The sequence below is a fragment of the Brachypodium distachyon genome, chromosome 2 (genome assembly GCF_000005505.3).
Source record: "Brachypodium distachyon strain Bd21 chromosome 2, Brachypodium_distachyon_v3.0, whole genome shotgun sequence".
Classification (NCBI taxonomy): Eukaryota; Viridiplantae; Streptophyta; class Magnoliopsida; order Poales; family Poaceae; genus Brachypodium; species Brachypodium distachyon.
This window is the reverse complement of record NC_016132.3, coordinates 31,365,934-31,387,940: the sequence shown is the minus strand read 5'-3', so window position 1 is coordinate 31,387,940 and position 22,007 is coordinate 31,365,934. Positions and strand designations below refer to the sequence as shown.

General features: G+C 46.0%; 3 protein-coding genes across 4 annotated transcripts; all 3 read left to right on the top strand.

The window, feature by feature from the left end:
- Positions 1 to 1,868: 1,868 nt before the first annotated feature.
- On the top strand, positions 1,869 to 7,425 carry LOC100824282 (protein NLP3). The gene is made up of 5 exons (XM_014898412.2): positions 1,869 to 2,169; positions 3,739 to 4,298; positions 4,460 to 4,507; positions 4,584 to 5,529; positions 6,287 to 7,425. The coding sequence occupies exons 1-5, from the start codon at positions 2,001 to 2,003 to the stop codon at positions 7,165 to 7,167; spliced, it is 2,604 nt and encodes an 867-aa protein (XP_014753898.1). The 5' UTR covers positions 1,869 to 2,000; the 3' UTR covers positions 7,168 to 7,425.
- A 768-nt stretch (positions 7,426 to 8,193) lies between these two features.
- On the top strand, positions 8,194 to 9,216 carry LOC100837255 (CASP-like protein 1C1). The gene is made up of 2 exons (XM_003568665.4): positions 8,194 to 8,503; positions 8,603 to 9,216. Exons 1-2 carry the CDS (start codon positions 8,349 to 8,351, stop codon positions 8,934 to 8,936), a joined length of 489 nt encoding a protein of 162 aa, XP_003568713.1. The 5' UTR covers positions 8,194 to 8,348; the 3' UTR covers positions 8,937 to 9,216.
- Positions 9,217 to 12,252: 3,036 nt separating this feature from the next.
- On the top strand, positions 12,253 to 15,918 carry LOC112270799. 2 transcript variants are annotated; one of them, XM_024459026.1, is made up of 3 exons: positions 12,253 to 12,579; positions 13,280 to 13,435; positions 13,609 to 15,918. In XM_024459026.1, exon 3 carries the CDS (start codon positions 14,161 to 14,163, stop codon positions 15,880 to 15,882), a length of 1,722 nt encoding a protein of 573 aa, XP_024314794.1. In that variant the 5' UTR covers positions 12,253 to 12,579; positions 13,280 to 13,435; positions 13,609 to 14,160; the 3' UTR covers positions 15,883 to 15,918. The 2 variants fall into 2 exon arrangements, with proteins under 2 accessions (XP_024314794.1, XP_024314793.1); XM_024459025.1 differs by having other exon boundaries at positions 12,263 to 13,435.
- Positions 15,919 to 22,007: the final 6,089 nt, after the last annotated feature.

The window sequence follows — 22,007 nt, the reverse complement described above, 5'->3', positions numbered from 1 at the left end:
AGCCGCTGGACAAGCCACCACCACCGGAGTCACGCCGTCACGGGCCTTGCGTCCGTCGCCATAACTGTACCGTGCGAGCCAGAGGGAGGGGCGAGGGGAGAGGAGGAGATGGAGGGGCGGCTGGAAGGCCCTGCCGCCGCCGCGGGCTGGCCGGCGGCCACCGGCGGTAGTGCCCGGGAGAGAGAGAGAAGCGCGGAGAGGAAGGTTAGGGGTGGCGGCGGGGTGTCACCCCATGAGTCGCAGGAGCGGCTCGCGGGGCGCTAGGGTTCCTACTTAGAAGTAGTTATTTTACAATTGTCTTAAGAATAGTTATTTAGCTTTAGAAATAGCAAAACCGTTTATATTTAGATTTGTACCATTTGTTTGAGGAAAAAGCAAAAGCAGTTACTGAAGGTAATTATAAGAAAACTGAGAGAAAAATCTAGGACACGCTGGAGATGATTAAAAATCTAGTAAAGCTAAATCATCGTCTGATGTTCCTCCGTACACAACCGTCGATTTATACCGTGCTTTTCTACCGACCACTTTGCTTTACTCACTCTTCCAAAATATATAAGGCCGACTATTTCACTAGTAGTATTAGATTATTGTGATGCAAATGTGACATCATTGTATTTGTATTGAAATGTTTTCTCGACAACCAGAACGTGATGAAACTTGATAAAAGGTAGTGGTTCAAAAGCCTAAGTGAACTAGACACTAAGTCCAACAATTTGACACGATTATGCGGCCAAAGACTCAACGATGCAAAACAATGGAAATAATTTTTTTTTAGACTCGAACTGTTTTGGACAAGGATGATCTAACGCTATTTTCCCAACTTTTTCACGGATGATAGGTCTGAAAACCAAATGCAGTCTAAACTACGTAAAATGTTGAAAATCTCAAGGAGAGCAACCTTGATCTTCCGATTCCACCTGATGGTAGGCGTTCCCAATACTTGGCTGAGCATAGGTAATTTTCAATTAGGTGGAGTCGACTCTCACTATCCGATTACCAACTGTAGAATGGCCATCATATATGGCTTGCAATCGCTGAAGAAACTACGGGCGAAGTCGACCTTGCTATGCAGCACGACCGACCTAACCACAAAAGTCTCTTCGTGCAAGCACTCGAGGACAAGCAAAAATCGGTACAAGGCAATCTGTATAAGCCCAGTAACTACACCCTCTCTTGTCTCTTCCTCGCTGGCTTCGCAGTTCCATTATGTACGTGGTCAGACACTGCAACATTACTCTCAGTCGTTAAAAAATACTCCGTTTTTTAAATTAGGCCTATATTGTTTTCTTTGACTAGACCTTTGACCAAGATTTAGTTTATTAATGTATACTTATTGTAAAATAAAATTGATAATTAGATTTGTATTCAAAAGTACTTTTTTATGATTATTACTTATATCACATATGTCATATGATGATGGAGTAATTTTTGGTTAAATGCTCGGTCACAGAAAACAATACATGCCTTAATTTAAGGAACGGAGGGAGTGTAAGTCATGTAACTTTTGTTACTCATTAAATTTGACCAAACAAGAAATATCAAGATTTACAGTGTTATCCAATATTAAGTGACTCAAAATTGCCCACATATGAATGTATTTATACTTAAAAGCGTCTAAATACATGTAATATTTCGTCAGTTAATATGGCCTGAGGGAGTGCATTTTTATAGTTGATATTTTTGCAATAAGATAATGGGAAGAAGTGGAGTAGTACTCCCTCTGTTTCATAATTTTTTAATCAAATTTGTACAAAATTAGATTTATCTATTTTTTAAAAAATGTCTAAATACATGTAATATTTGGACAAGAATGGAAGAGGGAGGGAGTACTTTATATCCGGGCTTCCAAAAGTTTCGGACTGCTCAAGAGGAAATTCCACAAGGAGAGCTTGTAAAACACGTCGTCACTGGTCTCCTTTTCCCCCTGCTCCTCTTCATCCAGGCCTGCCGGCTGCCGCTGCCTCCTCGCATCGCCCTCGCAGCAACGCCTCATCCTGCCAATGGACCTCGACTCCTCCGACGGCGAAGCGTGGCTGCTCGACGCCTTGGCCACGCCGCCCCTCTTCTCCGCCGCGGCCCCGCTGCCGTGGCTCTGCGGAGACCAGCATTATTCCTCCCTGCCAATGGATGCAGTCTCCGACCTGGATGAAACCCCGGGCACGCGCTCCGGTGAGCTCCATTTCTCTTGGATCCAACCATGAATTTTTCTTGTTTATTTCTTTATTCTGCCGTGCTGTGCGGGGGCGGTTAGCGCGAGATTCTTGTGATGCCGACGCTAGTTTTAACCTGTGCGTTGTTAGTTTGCTTGATTCCAAAAGGGTAAAAAAAAATTCATTGACTTACCGTGGTGTAGAATTGTTGGTGTTTGAAGTTTTCTATGCGCTTCGGATTCAATTGGTTGGCTGCAAATCGGATCCCACTACGAGGCATTGTGGAGGGCCTTATTTTACAATGGTGGGTGTCCACTTGCTAGTGCTACCTCTGCTTGTGCATATAAGATGTTCTATCTTTCTCTTATCATAAACTTTTTAAAGTTTAACCAAATTTATTAAAAAATATACTACTCCGTTACGATGGCCATGAAGATGTTTGTACATTTTTGTATGAGTAAATTTCATAGAAGTATGGTTTTTGGTCAGTAGTCTCATCAAACCCCACTTTTCGCTAATTCGCTCGCAGAACTATAGTTTTTCAGGCAAAATGTCTCAAGTAGCCCAAAACTTGCAGATTAGGACGTTTGATGGGATTATTTAAGGGGGGGCCCACATGTCAGCGCCTTGGGGCATGGCGGGGCGTGCCAAAGGGCTCGCTGCGTGCATGCCGTCACAGTGAAGAAGATGGCGTCGGCGGTGAGAAAGATTCGCCGCCAGAAACAGCCAGCGACGGCGAGTTGCCATGCCCGACGACGGCGCTCGATGCAAGGGCGCTCTGGGGTGAGGGAGAGGCAGGCGACGGCGTGGGCACATTTGGGAAACTCCATGGTGCTTCCGCGCAAAGCGGTGTGGTCGGGGAGGCGCGGGAGGGGATGACGACGAGACCTGGAGAAGACGTGGGGTGACAGAGCTTGAGTGGGTCCCTCAGGTCATAGAGAGAGAAGGAGGGGGAGGGTTACCTGGTCGGGTTGGGTTTAATCCCACGTGGCACCTGACATGTGGAGCCCACCTATAAAAAATCCCATCAAACGGCCTAATCTGCGAGTTTTGGGCTACTTGTGACACTCTGCCTGAAAAACTGTTGATCTGCGAGCAAAGTAGCGAAAAGTGGGGTTCGGTAAGACGACTGGACCAAAAATTGTGGTTCTCTGAAATTTACTCTTGCACTACGTTGAAGAAATGCATATTTTCGTCATAAATCTGTCACATCTGTGTGGAAAACTGGAAATAGCTTCCGCCATGGATCAGGAGGCATCCTATGGTGATATGTTTTTGTCATGGGCACAACAAAATATGCCATGGATGCACGCCACGACAGCAGTTAATTTCGTCCTGGAACAATGCGCCAGGTTCTCGGATGCGGTTATATATAACCTAGTTAAGTGCTCATTGGGTTTGGCTGTAATTGGTGTTTGTCTGCTTGTACGATGAACCCTCTTTCTATTAATGCATCAAGATGGAAGGCATTTTCGTTTGTACAAGGAAAAAAGATCTCAAGTTTACATAATCACTAGGGGTCATTTTCTTTGTTTTTATGCATTCCTTTTTAATAATTACTAAGCTATGTTGTGCTCTTCTATCATAGGGGAATCTGAAACAGCGGCTAAGAAAGTCGAGAACATGAATGGTAAAATGCAGGTTCCTGTTTCCTTGGATGATGATTATTCCGATTGTTCTCATTTCATGAAGGAAAGGCTTGCACTAGCTCTCAGTTACTTCAAGGAGTCCACCGATCAGCATCTGTTAGTTCAGGTTTGGATTCCCACTAAGAACGGAGATCGGTACGTGTTGACTACTTCAGGACATCCCTTTTTGCTTGCCCAAGAGAGCATCAAACTTGTTCAGTACAGAGCTGTGTCCATGACGTATGCCTTCTCCGTAGATGGGGAGAATGTCCATGATTTGGGGCTTCCAGGACGGGTATACAAGCAGCGAGTACCTGAGTGGACACCCAGTGTGCAGTACTATAGCAGTTTCGAGTATCCGCGGCTTAACCATGCGATAAATCACAACGTTCATGGTACTGTTGCCTTGCCTGTATTCGATCCTTCTATGAAGTCATGCATTGGTGTTGTTGAGCTTATAATGACATCCAAGAAAGTCAACTATGCAAGTGAGGTTGATAAAGTCTGCAAAGCTCTTGAGGTGTTGTTACTTTTGCCTCTTCATGTACAAACTTATATCAGTGTATATTTAGAACTACAATAGATGTTAAATATACCACATGTAATGAATGACAGATTAATATTTTCCATATATTCCCTTTTTGTGTTACATTGTGGTAAAAAAATATCTGCTATCTGCAGGCAGTGAATCTTAAAAGCACCAAAATTGTGGAACATCCATGTGTCCAGGTAATCATTCAGTAATTGCCATCTTAAATAATATATTATCATGTTTTATTATGAGAGTAAAATGGTTTTTGCTCAGATATGTAATGAAAGCCGTCAAGTTGCTCTAGTAGAGATACTGGAAATCTTAACTGTTGTTTGTGAAGAGTTCAAACTGCCCTTGGGTCAAACTTGGGTACCTTGCAAATATCAAAGTTTATTGGCACATGGTGGTGTGAAGAGGAGTTGCTTGAGCTTTGGTGGAAGTTGTATGGAGGAAGTATGCATTTCAACGAGTGATGTTGCCTTTCACATTATTGATGCTCGTATGTGGGGCTTCAGAGATGCCTGTGTAGCGCACCACCTACAGAAGGGGCAAGGAGTTTCTGGAAAGGCATTCATCTCAGGCAGGCCATGTTTTTCAAAAGATGTCAGTAGATTCTCCAAAATGGAGTATCCTCTTGTACACTATGCCCGCATGTTTGCATTAGCTGGCTGTTTTTCAATATATTTGCAGAGCGCTTATACCGGAGATGATTACATACTAGAGTTTTTCCTACCACCTGATTGCAGAGAAGACGATGAACAAAAGGCTCTCTTGCAGTCCATCATAGTTCTATTAAGACAGCATCTTCGCACTTTACAGGTAGCCGGGGATAAAGGCTTGAATGAAGCTTGTCTGCAAGTTGATGCCGTAACTGTAATGCATAATGAAGAAACTGGAAATACATATGTGCAAGACTTGAACGTTGGAGGTGGAATTCATACATTACTTGAGAGTGATATGCATGGAGGTATCCATGAGTCTGATAACAGGAATCACAAAGCTTCAACGATGTCCAAAAACCATTTGTTATCTCATGATTATTCCGGTGACAAACCTGTGGCAATACCAAGTGGCAGTGGTACCTCAGATTCTTCATTGTTGTACAAAAACAAGAAAAATCCCGTGAGGAGAAGAGGAAAAGCAGAAAAGACAATCAGTTTAGAAGTTATCCAACAATATTTTTCTGGAAGCTTAAAAAGCGCAGCAAAAAGTCTTGGTGGTATGCACAATTTTAATTTCTCTACTCCCTGATACATTGATTACTGTTCAGGACCTATTCGGTTTGCAGGAATCTCATAGGAATTTTACAGGATTTCAACCCTTAGGAATTTTTCCTACGTGTAGCATTCGTTTTATAGGAATGGAAGTGTTAGATTCCTAAGGATTGAGTCCAAATTGGTCTAATTCCTAAGGTTTTTAAGCATTAGGTAGGACCTCATTTTAAATTCCTAAGGAATGGAATGTCATGCACACTCCAATCCTCTACTTTTCCTATCCCTATGGTTTCAAATTCCTATGAACCGAATAAGCCCTCAGTACGTGCATTCACTGGAAGTCTCTGATGACTAACGTGTGGTGTATTCCATACCCACAATTTGTAGTCATTTGTGTAGGAGTGTAGATCATAGAAATATCAAATGTGTCATTCTGAAATCAGCATTTTTAAAAGGTTGATCTAAGTTCATTTCTCAATCTCTTGGTATCTTTAAATCTGGAGTTGTAGTCAATTTTAGTAAATTGTTTGTGTTAGACAGAAAGGTGTTTGAAATCTCAAAATGTGTTTAGTATCTTCAGTTGCCTGTTTACACATATGACATAGTTATACAGTGGCCACCATTTATTTTGTGAGCCTTCCTTTCGTCCAATTTATGATTAACCTAAGTGACTAAGTTTATAATGAATATCATAATGATAAGAGAAACAGAGTCTCCCCATGTCTTGCATGTTCTTAACTAAGTTATTTTTCCTTTTGATAGTATGCCCTACAACGATGAAGCGCATCTGCAGGAAACATGGGATTCCTCACTGGCCATCACGAGAAATCAGCAAGGTTAACAAGTCGATTTCAAAATTAAAGGAGGTAATCGAGTCCGCCCAAGCGTCAGAGAGTGCATTTGGTTTCACATCTGTCACAGCTCCTCCCTTTGGTCCTGCAAGCTCATCGTATCTTCTCGATATAGATAAATCAAGGCAAGAGAAAACTGCTGAGGTTTACATTCCTTTTGGTAATGAACACAAAGCTTCATCCTCGCAGAAGTCACTACAAAATTGTAGCCCAAGCATACTCATTTCCCCACAAACCCTTTTAGCCAATAGTGTTATCCAGATTGAAGGAGATAAAGTAACTAACTTGAGAAGCTCATCTGGTCAACATAGCACAAATTCACAGACTTCAGAAGGTTCTTACCCAGGAAGTCAAGGAAATGGGGCATTTGTTCGTGAGTCCATTGCTTCAACGTTCCTCGAGCCACAACAAAACTTGTACAACTCACAAGGCTTCGCCAAAGATTCTGTCAGACCAACTGTACTGTCTCCAGGTAGAATGATGTCGCCACAGAATTCCGGGATTGTAACAGTGAAGGCACATTACAAGGAAGATATTCTGAGGTTTCGCTTCCCGTGTTCTGGAAGTCTTAGAACCTTGAAAGATGAGGTGGCCAAAAGGATACAGATTGATGTTATCGGTTCTTTCTACATCAAGTACCTGGATGATGATCACGAATGGGTTAATCTGACATGCCAGGCAGACTTAGAAGAGTGCATGGAAATCTACTTGCTATCTGGTTTGAATGTTCTGAGGCTGTTGGTCACCGACAATGCCGTAATCCTCGGGAGTTCACATGGGAGCTCTGCCTGATTGTAGGTTTAGATAGTACATATTCTTCTAAGGTTCCCCCCGCACTGGTACATTTAGTTTTTTTTTACAGGAAACAATGGTGTATTTAGCTGCTTCGTTTTCTGTAAATATTCTTCTTTTCATATCGTAGACATTTCTCCAATGGTCCGCAACACCGGGAAACCAAATTGTTTGTCACTGTTTGTAAATATCAACCATTTTATGCTGGAAATGTAACGTTGCAAACATAAATGGAAGCAACAGTCTCGTTCTTTGGAATTGAATGTATTCTGGGGGTAATTTCTGTTCAATAGAAAGTGTGCATAGACAAGTTATCCCAGTGAAACTAAATGGAGTACTGAAAATTCGTTGCCCAAATGAGAATGAGTGAATGACTTGCTTTAGGAACGCTCTGTGCTGATTAGTTTACAGAGTGCCAACTATCAGGAAACGACTCTTCTGCCGTCACTACTGTAAATGGTACTGTAATATGCACAATAGTGCCGTTCTGAAATCATGGCCGTTCTTGCCAGCTGAGCGCCAGCGGTTCTGATGGTCCCTCCCATCTTGCTGCGTGTTGGCTGGACTAGAAGTCTAGAAGGCCCAGCAAAAGCGCTAGTCGCTCAGTACAGCTCCTCCTTTTTTTTCTCGAGGAAAGTACAGCTCCTCCTGATACACGAATGGCGTATCACTGTGGGATGTGTTTGGTTCTGTGAAAAGTTAAAAAGGAATTATTATCTACCAAACAGTACCTATTTACGCTTTTTGAATCTAAACTGATTTTGGTTGCCAAAGGTAAACCGGTAGGTCTGCTTAGTAGTCAGTCCCTTTCCTATTGCCAAGACTTGCTGTCATGAAAAATGAATCCAAGCGCCCGCGATTTTCTCACGTTGCCCAACTATCATGGTACCAAGATGTTGACACGCCAAACATATTATGGTACTGTAGTGTTAAGAGCGGCGACAAGTTGGGGTAAAGTTGCTTACCAACAAAGCTGCCCACATATGCAAACAACCAATATTTCCTCACTCTCCCACGTAGCTAGCTGAGCTACCACAAACTACTCCACGAAACAGGCGCTCTTATTTAACGATCGACATCACACACTGAAGTTCCTGAGATCCTGTCCTTGCTAATTAACCCAACATCTTTAACGACATCACATAGAGCATCACCGGCTTGCAGAAGGGCCGGGCAGCAGTATGGCGAAGCTGCACCGGCTTGTCACGGCCGTGCTCAGGCTCGCGGCTGCGGCGGCAGCGGGTGCGGCAGCGATAATCATGGTGACCAGCCATGAGACCACCTACCTGTTCGGCTTGGAGCTGGAGGCCAAGTACTCTCACACCCCAGCATTTATGTAAGTAATCCCACACACACACATGTATATATGATCGCGAGATGTTGGATCGAGATGATAATTTCAATGCATTGTTCAATTTGGCATGCGTGCGCGCAGCTTCTTCGTGGCGGCATACGGCGTGGCGTGCGCCTACAGCCTGCTGGTGCTCCCCGTGCGGCCGGGGAGCGCCGGCGCGAGACTGGTGGTCATGGCCGATGTGATAATGGGGATGGTGCTGACGGGGGCCGTGGCGGCGACGGGGGCGATAGCGGAAGTGGGGAGGAACGGCAACTCGCACGCCGGGTGGCTGCCCATCTGCGGGCAGGTGCAGGACTACTGCAGCCACGTCATGGGGGCACTCATCGCCGGTTTCGTCGCGCTCGTCGTCTACTTCCTCGTCATCATGTACTCCCTCCACGTCATCGCCGATCCCATGTGCCCGTGCCATTGATCGATCAGCAATGTCCCATCTCCCACTCTATTCTAGTGGTGGTATATATAGTTGGTTCGTTCATGCCAGATGAATCTTCTATATCTAAATAAAAACAACCCACTACTTGATTTCTCTAAACATACAAGCATGTCACGTCATCACATAATTAATTTGTTCACACCTATTTATATTTAGTAAAAAACTAATACTTTTGCACATGCATGTATGTTATTTCCATCGAGCTATTCCCACTAAGCGAGAAATGTATAATTTTATTATATGTTTTCAATTTTGAATAGTTTTTATGTTAACTAAAAATTTCCGCAACAACGTGCGGGGTATCATCTAATTATAAGTAAAGTATGGAGTAGTAGCCTGTGTCGAACTATGTACCTTGGGATCGATAGGACCTGGGTAGTGGATTGTACCAGAATTGCGAAAAAAAAAGGTTCAACATCTCTATTTCGAGTCAATTTTTCTTTACACTAGCAATTTGCCCGTGCGTTGCCACGGCACTTTTAATGCGCTCGTGGCAGGCGCACAGTAGTCGTCACGACCGCCGAACTCAATGATTGTGCCATGGTTTCCTCTGCTCCTGCTCTCCCTACACACTAATGTAATCCAATGCACTTCAGAGAAATCTACCTTTGCAGTTGCTTCTGCCTTCAATACCTCATAACCATGGGATTCCTGAAGCCGTTCATGCTACTTGAAAATTGATCATAGTTGTCACGGTAGAACCATATTGCATACAAACTGTAAAGGTCAACTGAAATTATCGGATTTGTCATGACTACTATAAATGCAAAGCACATGATTCATGTGAGTATGTAACGAACAAAACCATTCTGGACAGAACCATTTTGGATGACTGAATATTCTTAGTATTGCCTTCAGCTCAAGGTCTAGCATTCGGCAAAAAAATTGCCACACTAAATTACCAATGTTCATTTGGATCATTATATAAGGCAGATTCTACGGTACCCAATACTCCCATAGACCAAATGGAGTATTAGAGAAGGGCATTCTGGACTTTCCCAATAAAAATCACCTTGGGCATATAGAACATCCAATGCTTGCACATTAAGTTGAAAAGGTTACAACCTTCTTCGATAGCTCAATAAATTTATCAACATATCATGAGATGTGCATTATACCTGCACGCATAAACCCATTTTTAACTTCTATGCAGCAAAGATATATAGTTCTAAATCCATGCTCTTCACGAAAATAAATTTACCTGAATAGCAAGGAAAAATCTAGACCCACTCAGTGATGGAGCAACTGAAACTGTTTCGGCTGATTCTGAAGGTCCTAACTGAATTTTAGCTTCCACCTTTGACCTTGACAAACTTTTGATATCCAGGACATTTTTTCAAATATTCAAAACGAGCTCAACATGAATCAACATGCAGCAAATAACCAATTTGATGTAAACAAAAAGCAGCAAAAAAGCAAGATGACAATACTACTAAGCACTCAAACATTAGGAAAGCAACAAAAGGTAAACCTACAATTAGAATAGGGAAATCACTCACGTTGTGGACATGGAGTAATGCAAGCTTTTCATTGTCACTCTGCATACTGAATCTGGATCATCGTTGCTTTTGCATAGAGGTGGATTTGTGCCATGTGTTCGTGTCTTGTAGCAATCATTGTTTAGATCGGGGAAGCATTGTGTACCCAGCACGTGCCGGCAGGGTCGGTCACGCCGACCGTCACCCAGCACACGTGCCTCTCCGTGCCGGCATGGTCGCCGCCGTCCTCGCCCCCGCCTGCCGCCTCCTATGCCCTAGCACACGCGCAGGCCGCCTCCTTCCTCCCAGCAAACGCCGACGGGGCAGCGCGCCGTCCTCCTCGGCCGCGCTAGCTGCCTCCCCGCACTCGCCGCGCCAGCCGCCGCCTCTCAGCACACGTCGACTGGGTCACGCTCCCCCCTCCTCGCCCATGCCTTCAGGCCGCGCGCGCCGCTCTTCTCCAAGCCCGCGCCGGTGACCTCCCTCATCCCAGCCCACGCCCGCTGTCCGCCGCTGTTCCTGTTGCGTCCCTGGAACCACCGTCCTCCTCCCAGGTCGCGGTCACCGCTTTGCTCCTGCCGTCGGCGAGGTTGACGAGGGTGGTGGTGCAACCAAACCCTAGTCGACGCTCGTTTTGATCCGTTCGCTTTTTTTAGGGCAGTTTCGATCCATTCGTGTGCGTGCGGGTCTGAGAGAAGGAGAAAAACATGTTTGGGACTTTGGGCTGGGCCAGCAAGGGTTGCGGTCTTTTGTCGGCCCAGGCGTGCAAGGGTGCGGCAAGAGTTTGACGAACGACGAAAAAAGGGTGAAGGGAACGGTCCGTATTTTTTAGACATGTATAGAAATCCAACTCACGAAACGTACACGAACTGCTTAACGTTCTAATCAGACTCACTTAACACAATCTAATATTTAATCATGTGTTGTTAGCAATTGCTTTAAAAAAAAGAATATAGCAACTAACCAAAGGGAACACATTGGCGCGAAGGTTTGGTTCCTACCTCTTCGGTGTGATGGGTTAAAATTGACAGCAACGTGTGCTACAAGTTGCCACTCCCGTGGACTAAGGGTGCGTCATTTGCTTTTAAAAAAAGCTGCTTTGCTTTTTTTTCTCCCAAGAAATTGCCCTTTTTTTCTTGATGTGAAAAGCACGGAAGCCTGTTTGGTTCATATTTTCTTTTCTTCTTTAATTTCCTCCACCCGCACGCTGCCTCCCTCTTCTTCATGGGCCGGCGTGCCAATCCAAGGTCTTCTCCTACACATTGTGCCTCCCTTTTTTCCACAAGCCCTTGTTCTTGTTCTAGGTTGAAAAGGAGGATGAGACCGCATGGACTCTGGTTCGCAGGGGCGGCCGGGGTTGGACTGCTGACGGGGGCTCACGGGGGGAGGGGGGTGATGCAGAATGCCTCCACCTCCTCTGTAGTGGCAGCGGTCCTTTTCGGCCGAGGAGGTGTGGGCGGGCACCAGTGGGGGAAGGGCGTGAGGGAAGGAGAGACGGCGAAGGGAGCGTCGTGAGCCGTCGAAGAGTTCACCGGCCGAGTGGAGATGCGCGATGTATTTGTTACCGATGACAATGGGTAATAAATTTGAAAGTTACAAAGTAAAAAAAGATGAAAGTACCTTAGGAGGTAATTCGTAAAATGAACGAAGAAGCAACTTGCTTTGCAATAAAAAAAAAACCCTTTGGTTAGCCTCTTTGTTTTCCGAAAGAAGAAACTAATAACCAAAATTAACTAAGCGCATCCTAAAGTTGTTACTTCCACAAAAGTAAAGTTAGCACTACCGCAGAACTAAAATAACGCATAACATGAAAACATCTACTCCAGCCGCCACTCTTTCCATTCGGGGCAGAACTTGAAAGACGTTTGCTCCTTGTGAATTCCGAATTACTGTACTCCATAAAAAAGAACAGACACATTCGCTCCATTGGAGAAAGGAAATTCACGATACCCGTACGGCCCGCACGTACACCAGCCGCCGCCGCCGCCTCCCATCCCCGCCCAATCCTCCCTCCGCCTTGCCCCGCCTCGACGCCGCCGATACCTCAGCGCGGGTGCCCAGCCTCCGTTGCGTTTGAGCCCGCCGGAGTCGCCATAGAAGCGGATGCGGCCGGCGCCTCCGCGGCCCCGTCCAGTCCCCTGGAAGTGAGCTTGTTGCTAAACCCTCCTTTCTGATTTGTCGTGAATAGTAGAGCATGAATAATTGAAGAACTTGTTAGCGAATTTGATATTTCTAAAAACAACTGGGACATTGATTTCATCAATTAGCTTCTGTTCCACTGCATACTGTTTTGTTTACAGCTTTTGCCAAAAAAGTCACTTTCTAATATCGCTGAAAAGGTTTCAGTTTCGATTGGTTCGTGCCGTTCTCTGAACCTTTTTATGCTCCATTTTCTCGAGGTAAGACAAGTTAAAATAGATGAAATACTTTGGCTGGATCTTGGGCTTTTTCCTGGAATTGCATGAGCTACTTTTAAAATATATTTGGGACTTACGAGACGTGCAAAAAGGGGAGATAGAATTTTTTTGTTCACAGCGTGTCATTGACGATTCTGATGTGAATGTGATGCAGGGCCGTAGTAACCCAACTAATTATTGATAATTATCTCTTGCTTCTCTTTATACTGCTGCTGATGCGAAACCTGGGGATAAAAAGGCATCAGAGAAATCAAAAGAGGAGAATACAAATATCTTTCCTGCTGAATTGATCGAGCAAAACAATTTGGCTGTTGCTTCAGTGTGCGAAGAGTTGGCGTCTGAAAATTAAATCAAGATCGACATCATTGTTTCTATTGACTTGAAATTGCACTCCTACAAATTTCTGAACTATTTAAATCAATCTTAGGCTCACACAACCTCAATGGCCCAATTTAATTATTGTCCTCTCACCTGAGGCCAATGCTTATTGACCCATGGATGAAGAAACGGAATGCCGTGCTGTCAGAAAATGCTGAAAAGAGGGGGAAATGTGCTTGATAATCTGCAAAAGCAGCTAGATGAGGTAATTTGCATTTGCAGCCCATTTACAATTTGTTTCTTTATGCTATATATAGTTGCAATTTTTTAGTTTCCCGGATAGCTTCCTTGGATTTCTTTATTCTAAATTGTTTTCCTCATTTCTCTTATGATGCTAGATCATGTGCTTATTTCAATGTTATTCTTTGTTATTGTCAGGCTGTCCTGGATACGTAACTGTATAAAAAAAGCTCTCGATGTGTTTGAGGATGATCCTGCTACCTCTTTAAGCTGTTCTAGCCATCATCTTCACAAGATTGCTTGTTACTCAACAAGTTAGCAGCATTTATGTCATGTGGGGGCGTACCTACCAGCGTAGCGCTCGCCCTGCTGCAGATCCTCAGCCCTAGTTTGTGTTTAGTTCAATTGCTTGCTTAAGTTAAGAAATAGGATCTAAGTCGGAAAGGTTTTGTCCGTAGAAGGTTACCCTGCCGACAGAGTTCTTTTCTTCTTTCGCAAGTTGTAATTGGCTATTTATAGCCCACCCTAGTCAATCAATGAAGCAAGCAGAATAATTAGTCTAATCTCTCGTCCCCTTCCTCTGCGCCCTGCGCCTCTCTCTCACCCCGATCTCCAGCCATAGGGCGGCGTGGCTACCAACCTCGCCCTCTAACCTACCATGACTACAACCTCCGTTCCAATCCACGGCTTCCTGGTTCCCAAGCACGTGACAACTTGGTATCATATTCATCTTCGATCCCCACTGCCGCCATGAGTCAACCTCCGCCCCCTCAAACCCTAGCCGAGCTCATCATCAAACAGCAGACATATCATGATGGTGTGGTGGAGGCCCTCAACAACTTCGCCTCCGACTGGCAACTTGATGCAGACCAGCGCCAGGCGGACGCCGCCAAGCTCGACGCCTCGATCAAGCAACTCACCGAGGTCCTGCAGTCCGTTCAGAAACAGGCCGCTGAAACTGCACAACAGCAGCGCGCGCAACACATGGCCATCCAACGCCTCGAGCAGGGCGGCTCGGCGCCGCGGCTGGGAGGCCCAGGCATCATGCCCACGCCCGGCGACAGGTCCCAGGCGCTGGATCTGACCCACAACTCTGAGAGCAGCGACCGACCCCCACGCCTTTACAAAATCGATTTTCCCACGTTCGATGGGGAAAGCGATCCGCGTCCATGGCTGACGCGATGCAACTTGTTCTTCCTCGGTCAGTGCACGCAGGAGTCCGATAAGACATGGCTGGCCTCCTACCATCTCACCGGCGTCGCCGCATTGTGGTACGGCCACCTCGAGACCAAGATCGGTCGCCCATCCTGGGAGACGTTCCGGCAACTCCTCTCCAACCACTTCAGGCCTCCCACACGTGCTAATCCGTTCGGCGAACTGATCTCCCTCCGCCGATCAGGCACGGGGGCAGACTACACCAAGCGCTTCCTCGAGCACCTTTCTCAGATTCCCCCGATACCTGACTCCGAGGAATGGGACATCTTCACCAACAACCTGGGCGGCCCCATGAAGACTCAGGTCGAGATTATGAAACCAGCCACCTTGGAAGTGGCCATGGACCTGGCTGTCTCCTTCGAGCACCTCCACAACGTGTTGGCGGCTACGGCAGGCTTCGCGTCCCGACCGGCTTGTCAGCTCCGCGCCCCTGCAACACTGGTCCCCACCACTGCTGACCCCTCCAGCGTCACTCCAGCACATGTGTTAAAAAAACTAACAGCCGCGGAGATGGACGACCGGGGCGCGAAGGGGCTCTGCTTTAATTGCGACGAGAAGTTCGTCCGCGGCCATCGCTGCAAACGACTCTTCTACATCCAGTCCACGGACGACGACTTTGCGGATTGCGACGACGACATTCAAATCTCCCTCCTCGCAGTCACGGGCGTCCACACTAGTGACACCATGCAGGTCCCCGTCCGCATTGGTGATCGCAAGCTCGTCGCGATGATCGACTCGGGAAGCACCCACAACTTCATCAATGAGGACATCGCTGCCACCGTGGGCGCCAATTTCTCGTCAGGCCGTCACCTTCGTGTCATGGTCACCAACGGCGACCACGTCACCTGCTGCAGCCTCCTACGGCACGCTGCCATCGTCATCGACAAAGAGCACTTCGTCGCTGACCTCCACGCCATCCCATTGGGTGGCTTTGACGTCGTACTGGGCACACGTTTCCTCAAGACACTCGGGCCAATCCTTTGGGATTTCTCCCGTCTCTGGATGTCTTTTTGGCATGCTGACCACCGTGTCGAGTGGTACGGACTGGCTGCTCCGGGACGCCCAACTCACATCCACGTGTGCGCCGGTCGTGAGCTCCTCGACAGCCTCCTCGCTGACTACACCGAGATCTTTGGTGACACCACGGGCCTGCCGCCGCCGCGAGTCCAAGACCACCACATCCGATTCGAGGCCGGTTCCCTGCCAGTGGCTATCCGGCCGTATCGCTATCCAGCACTCCAAAAGGACGAGCTCTAGAGGCAATGCGCCGAGATGCTGGAACGCGGTCTCATTCGTCACAACACATCGGCCTTCTCCTCCCCGGTTCTGCTGGTGAAGAAACGTGACAGCACTTGGCGCTTCTGCGTTGATTACCGAGCTCTTAATGGTGTCACCATCAAGGACAAGTTTCCCATTCCCGTCGTTGACGAGCTGCTGGACGAGCTGAAGGGCGCCCGCTTCTTCACGAAGCTGGACCTGCGGTCGGGTTAGCACCAAGTACGCATGGCCCTAGAGGACATCCACAAGACGGCGTTTCGTACCCATGAGGGGCTCTTCGAGTTCGTGGTCATGGCGTTTGGTCTGACGAACGCTCCAGCAACGTTCCAGGCATTGATGAACGATGTGCTCCGTCCTTTCTTACGCCTCTTTGTGCTCGTATTTTTTGATGACATTTTGATCTACAGCTCCTCCTGGTCGGACCACCTTCGTCATGTCAAGACTGTCCTGGAGGCCTTGAGGACTCATCAACTCTTCCTCAAGCGCTCCAAGTGCTCATTTGGTGAGGAATTAGTGGCGTACCTCGGTCACGTGATTACGGTTGACGGCGTCGCCATGGACAGCGCCAAGGTATTGGGCGTCGTCGATTGGCCGCAGCCCCGGTCAGTACGTGCCGTGCGCGGCTTCCTGGGCCTTGCCGGTTACTATCGCAAGTTCATCCGCGACTTCGGCGTCATCGCGGCACCACTCACGGCGTTGCTTAAAAAAGAGAGCTTCCTTTGGTCGGAGGAGGCTGACCACGCTTTCTTCGCTCTCAAGACCGCCCTCACCACGGTGCCGGTTCTGCAGCTCCCTGACTTCACCAAAGCCTTCACGGTGGAGTGCGATGCGTCCGGGTTTGGTTTCGGCACGGTGCTGCACCAGGGTGCAGGTCCGATTGCCTATTTCAGCCGGGCTATCGCTCCTCGTCACGCCTCCCTTGCGGCATACGAGCGTGAGCTGATTGGTCTGGTCGAGGCAGTGCGGCACTGGAGGCCGTACCTCTGGGGGCGCTCTTTCATCGTCAAGACGGACCACTATAGCCTCAAGTTCTTGCTCGATTAGCGCCTGGCAACCAACCCCCAACACCACTGGGTGGGCAAGCTCCTAGGGTTCGACTTCACTGTGGAATACAAGCCGGGGCCACCAGAATATTGTGGCCGACGCTCTCTCTCGCAGGGACGCGCCTGCGGGCCATGCCTGTGCCATCACGGGACCGGCTTTTGACCTCTTTGACGCCCTCCGACAGGCGGCACGATCTGATCCAACTTTGGTGGCACTCCGTGAGCAGCTCCAGTCGGGCGAGCTGAGCGCCCCTTGGGCTCTCATCGACGGCATTGTTACTTTCAAGCACCGGGCCTATGTACCGCCATCATCTCCATTGATGGCCGAGGTGCTGGCTGCTGCCCATGACTCCCACCATGAGGGCATCCAAAAGTCGCTACACCGTCTCCGTCGCGATTTTCACCTCCCTCGGGCCCGCGTGGTGCTTCAAGATTATATCCGCGCATGTGAGGTGGGCCAACGTAACAAAACCGAGCAGCTTCATCCAGCCGGTCTGCTTCAGCCCTTGACAGTCCCTTCCCGCATTTGGGAGGATATTTCCATGGATCTCATCGAAGGGCTGCCTAAGGTCGGTGGCGAAAGTGTCATCCTCACCGTTGTCGACCGTTTCTCCAAATATGCACACTTCATACCACTGGCGCATCCCTATACAGCTGAGACGGTGGCCAAGGCGTTCTTCACCAACATTCTTCGCCTCCATGGAGTGCCGGTATCCATTGTGTCAGATCGTGATGTGGTGTTCACCTTGAATTTTTGGAAGGCCTTATTCGCAGCTTCAGGCACCCGTCTTCACATGAGCACGGCTTTCCACCCGCAATCTGATGGGCAGGCCGAGGCTGTTAATCGGGTCATCGCCATGTACTTACGCTGCCTCACCGGTGATCGGCCTCGCCAATGGCTCCAGTGGTTGTCATGGGCCGAGTACTGCTACAACACATCCAACCACTCGGCTTTACGGGATACTCCGTTCCGGGTGGTCTACGGCCGCAATTCTCCATCGTTCCGCGATTACATTCCAGGGGAGATTTGTAATCAAGCGGTGGAGCGCCAGATTGTTGATCGTGATCAGTTCCTCCAGGACGTGCATGGTCGGCTCCTTCAGGCAGTGCAACATTACAAGCACTATTATGATGGCAAGCATCGCCCCTTGTCTTTTTGACATTGGTGAGTGGGCTTGGTTGCGCCTTCACCATCGGCCAGCAGCGTTTCTGGGTTCTACAGCCAAGGGCAAGTTGGCTCCTAAATATTATGGCCCTTTGAAGATCATCGCCAAGATTGACTCGGTGGCCTATCGTCTGGAGCTACCAGCCCGTGCCCGCATTCACGATGTATTTCATGTGGGTCTGCTCAAGAAGTATCATGGGTCGCCGCCGGAAGGACCGCCGGCACTGCCTCCCCTTTTCCACGGCCGTGTGCAGCCAGCGCCCAGCAAAGCCTTGCGCGCCCGCCTGTGCAGAGGTCTGCAGCAAGTGTTGATTCAATGGGAAGGCCAGTCTGCTGCCAATGCTTCATGGGAAGACGTTCCGGCATTTCAGGCTCGCTATCCAGGCTTCCAGCTCGAGGACGAGCTGTTTCATAATGGAGGGGGAGATGTCATGTGGGGGCGTACCTACCAGCGTAGGGCTCGCCCTGCTGCAGATCCTCAGCCCTAGTTTGTGTTTAGTTCAATTGCTTGCTAGTTAAGTTAAGAAATAGGATCTAAGTCGGAAAGGTTTTGTCCCGTAGAAGGTTACCCTGCCGACCTGATCTAATTAGAGTTCTTTTCTTCTTTCCCAAGTTGTAATTGGCTATTTATAGCCCACCCTAGTCAATCAATAAAGCAAGCAGAATAATTAGTCTAATCTCTCATCCCCTTCCTCTGCGCCCTGCGCCTCTCTCTCACCCCGATCTCCAGCCATAGGGCGGCGTGGCTACCAGCCTCGCCCTCTAACCTACTACGACTACAACCTCCGTTCCAATCCATAGCTTCCTGGTTCCCAAGCACGTGACAATTTACCTATGGTCTATAGTAGACAAGATTTTCCTTACACTGGTAACTTCTACAAGCTCATGCAGGTGGATTGTCTGCAAGTCTTTAATTCATAAATAGTTTGTTTGCTACTTCCTTTTTTATTTAAATTTAGAGTTGCAACAGAACTCTTTAAATAACTTGCAGACCTTACTATTTTACTTGTCTATTTTGCGATCTTTGTTGTCTGATAAACTAAGAAACTGTGATTAACTTTTAGCTACTCCCTCCGATCCATGAAAAGTGTCGCCCACTTAGTACAAAACTTGTACTAACTTAGTACAAAATGGGCGACACTTTTTATGGATCGGAGGGAGTACTAGATAAAACAAAGAGGTTCATATGTATCCTTCCCATTCTGAATTCCAATTTGCATTTGATAATCCTCTTCTGGATGCCGTAAGTTATGGTGTGCAAACTGCAAAGAGGTCACTTTTAATAACCACTATCTGACTACCTAATGAATCTAGGTCTTTGTATATATCCGGATATAAGAGTTTGTCTCCTCCGGGGAAGGAATTAGTATTCTTCTGATAAATGGAAGTGGGAAATTAAAACAGGCTCCTGACAAATTGAAGGCAAGGTTCTTAAATCAGTAAGAAAATAAGTGACTGCTGCTGTGTATTTACTCAAAATTACTCTGCTACTTGTTTTGGTATCAGGGCATGTTCAGTAACGCATCAAATGCTTAAAATTAGTCAGATTAGAAGTCGATGTTTTGTGCCTCTTTATATATTATGTCGTCATTGGTTAAGATACTTCTATATGTCTCCACTTGCTATATTTCCTAGCATTGGTTATTCACAAGTTAAAATGGAGATGTATCTCCTTAATCCAACACCAACAGTAAATGCTACTCCCTCCGTTCCTAAACGTAAGAAGTCACAGCTTTGTCATAAGTCAAACTTCTTGAATTTGACCAAATTTATAGAAAAATCTACCAAAATTTATGACTCCAAATTAGTTTTATTGAATCCATCATAATATATATTTTCATAGTGTACTTATTTGATATTATAAATATCGATACATTTTTTTACAAACTTGGTCAAACTTTACTTAGGACAAAGCTAGGACTTCTTGTACTCAGGAACAGAGATAGCATTTAGAAATCGGCTAAATCATTGAAACTTGATTGAGTAGAGAATCATTGGCCTGTGCTCTGTGATTTATTATAACTAATTTAGGCACTTACCCACAGATTTAGTTCTTTTACATGGCATCGCAGTTTGATCCTTTTGTTTTATTCGTTGATCCCATTGGATATTTCCCTGACATTCTACACAATCTGACAGACTAGATGCACAGGAATAACCAATGTCTTCATGCTCCTGAAAGTTCTTCTCTAATCTCAACATGATCAAAAAGTACAGATCTGCACAAAGAAGGAAAGGCTGCATGTTTTACTCTCGTTGCTTGAAAGGGATGAACGAAAGTAGGTGATTATATTTGTCGCTCGATAGATACTGGTTAAAATGGCTAATCCGATTGTTCACGTAACGAAGCCTAACATATTAACAAGCACTGTCTTGTAACTTCTGCAAAGTGGCACCGCAGATATCATTTTCATGTAATATTATTTCACTGTGCATCTTGTTCCATGTCTTCTGATTTCACCTGATTATATTTGCTGTACATGTGAATTCCGTATATATCTCTTGCATATTATATTTACCTCATTTTGGATATTTTGAGGATTTATACATAATTTGACATGACCAACGTATTTGACTGCGAACAAAGATTGCTCAAGTCACAGAAAAGGTTGAAACTTTGGCTTCGGTACTACCAATGCATTCGTCTTATTCTATTGTTGCAGGATTTAGGTTGGAGGTTGGTCTTTTTTGACAGCAATTGTGACGGCTACTACGAGTACAAGTGTACAACATCAGCCTTGTCTGGTTGGCCTATTTAGTTTTTCATGTAATCCATGAATTGCTAATTCAAATATATGGTGTAGCTTCATGTGGACTGATTGAGTCATGCTATAATAATATTTTATATCCATCTGTGCATTAACTTTTCAAGTTTAGTTCTCCTATTGTGGATTAAGTATTGTGATCCCTCATTCTAACTCTCTTTTTTTGCAGTTCCTGGTGGAGAAGTAACAAACTCGGATGAGATATTTACCATTTAATAATGCACTTTATTTTTGTGCACGTTAACATTAGGTTGAAATTTGAATGAGAAATATTTGTTATTTACTAGCTAAATACCCATACCTTGCTATGGATAAAACAAATTGGACTACTCACTAAATTAGACTAAAATGATCATTATATATTAATGGCACCATCTGATATTATTCCAAATCAGTGACGAACATCATCACCCTGTGAGTCTTTTGTAATAACTTTAATTGTTTGCATTAAAATGGGATGAGAAGTTTTTTTTTTTTAAAATAGAAGTGCTGAGGGTTTTTTACGACAAAAGGAGGTGACGGACCGCCGCCACCGATTGAGTCTTTTATATAAGAGTAAAGAACGAACATTGTCACCCTGCGAGTCTTTTGCAATAACTTTAATTGTTTGCATTACAAAGAGCTGAGAAGATTTTTATTTACAAAAAATAGAAGGTGAGGAGGGTTTTTTTTATGACAAAAGGAGGTGACGGACCATCGCTACGGATTGACTCTTTTATAAGAGTAAAGATAAAGATGATGCAGTTTTAACTTTTCTATATTAAACACACGTGCTCGATTACCAGTGGTAAATTTATGAGTGCACCGGATAAATTTTTCGGCAACTCACTCTTTTATATCCCTTGGAATAGGTCGCAAGAGAAGGAAGTCCTCTCTAGTTATACGTGCCCATCGATTTATTGGTGAGAGGCCGGGTTGTAATTTGTGGGCATTTACAATTGCAATGGCAGACGCTTTTTGAGACGTCACATAGTCTTTTTATCTGATCTGTATGGGTGAGAAGACTATCCTTTTCTATTGAAACGATCGATGCCCTAGCCATGTCCAAAATGGCTTCTTTTTTCTTAGTTATGATATGTTCTATTCGATTTTTCAAATCCAATTTAATCGGGGCATTTGTTGAATTTGATT

Bases quoted from the DNA above. Each gene is read 5' to 3' on its own strand.
- LOC100837255 (XM_003568665.4), top strand. From the start codon at position 8,349: ATGGCGAAGCTGCACCGGCTTGTCACGGCCGTGCTCAGGCTCGCGGCT. The intron at 8,504-8,602 runs GTAAGTAATCCC...GCGTGCGCGCAG, and splicing joins TCTCACACCCCAGCATTTAT to CTTCTTCGTGGCGGCATACG.
- LOC100824282 (XM_014898412.2), top strand. From the start codon at position 2,001: ATGGACCTCGACTCCTCCGACGGCGAAGCGTGGCTGCTCGACGCCTTG. The intron at 4,299-4,459 runs GTGTTGTTACTT...TGCTATCTGCAG, and splicing joins AAGTCTGCAAAGCTCTTGAG to GCAGTGAATCTTAAAAGCAC. The intron at 5,530-6,286 runs GTATGCACAATT...TCCTTTTGATAG, and splicing joins CGCAGCAAAAAGTCTTGGTG to TATGCCCTACAACGATGAAG.
- LOC112270799 (XM_024459026.1), top strand. From the start codon at position 14,161: ATGAGTCAACCTCCGCCCCCTCAAACCCTAGCCGAGCTCATCATCAAA.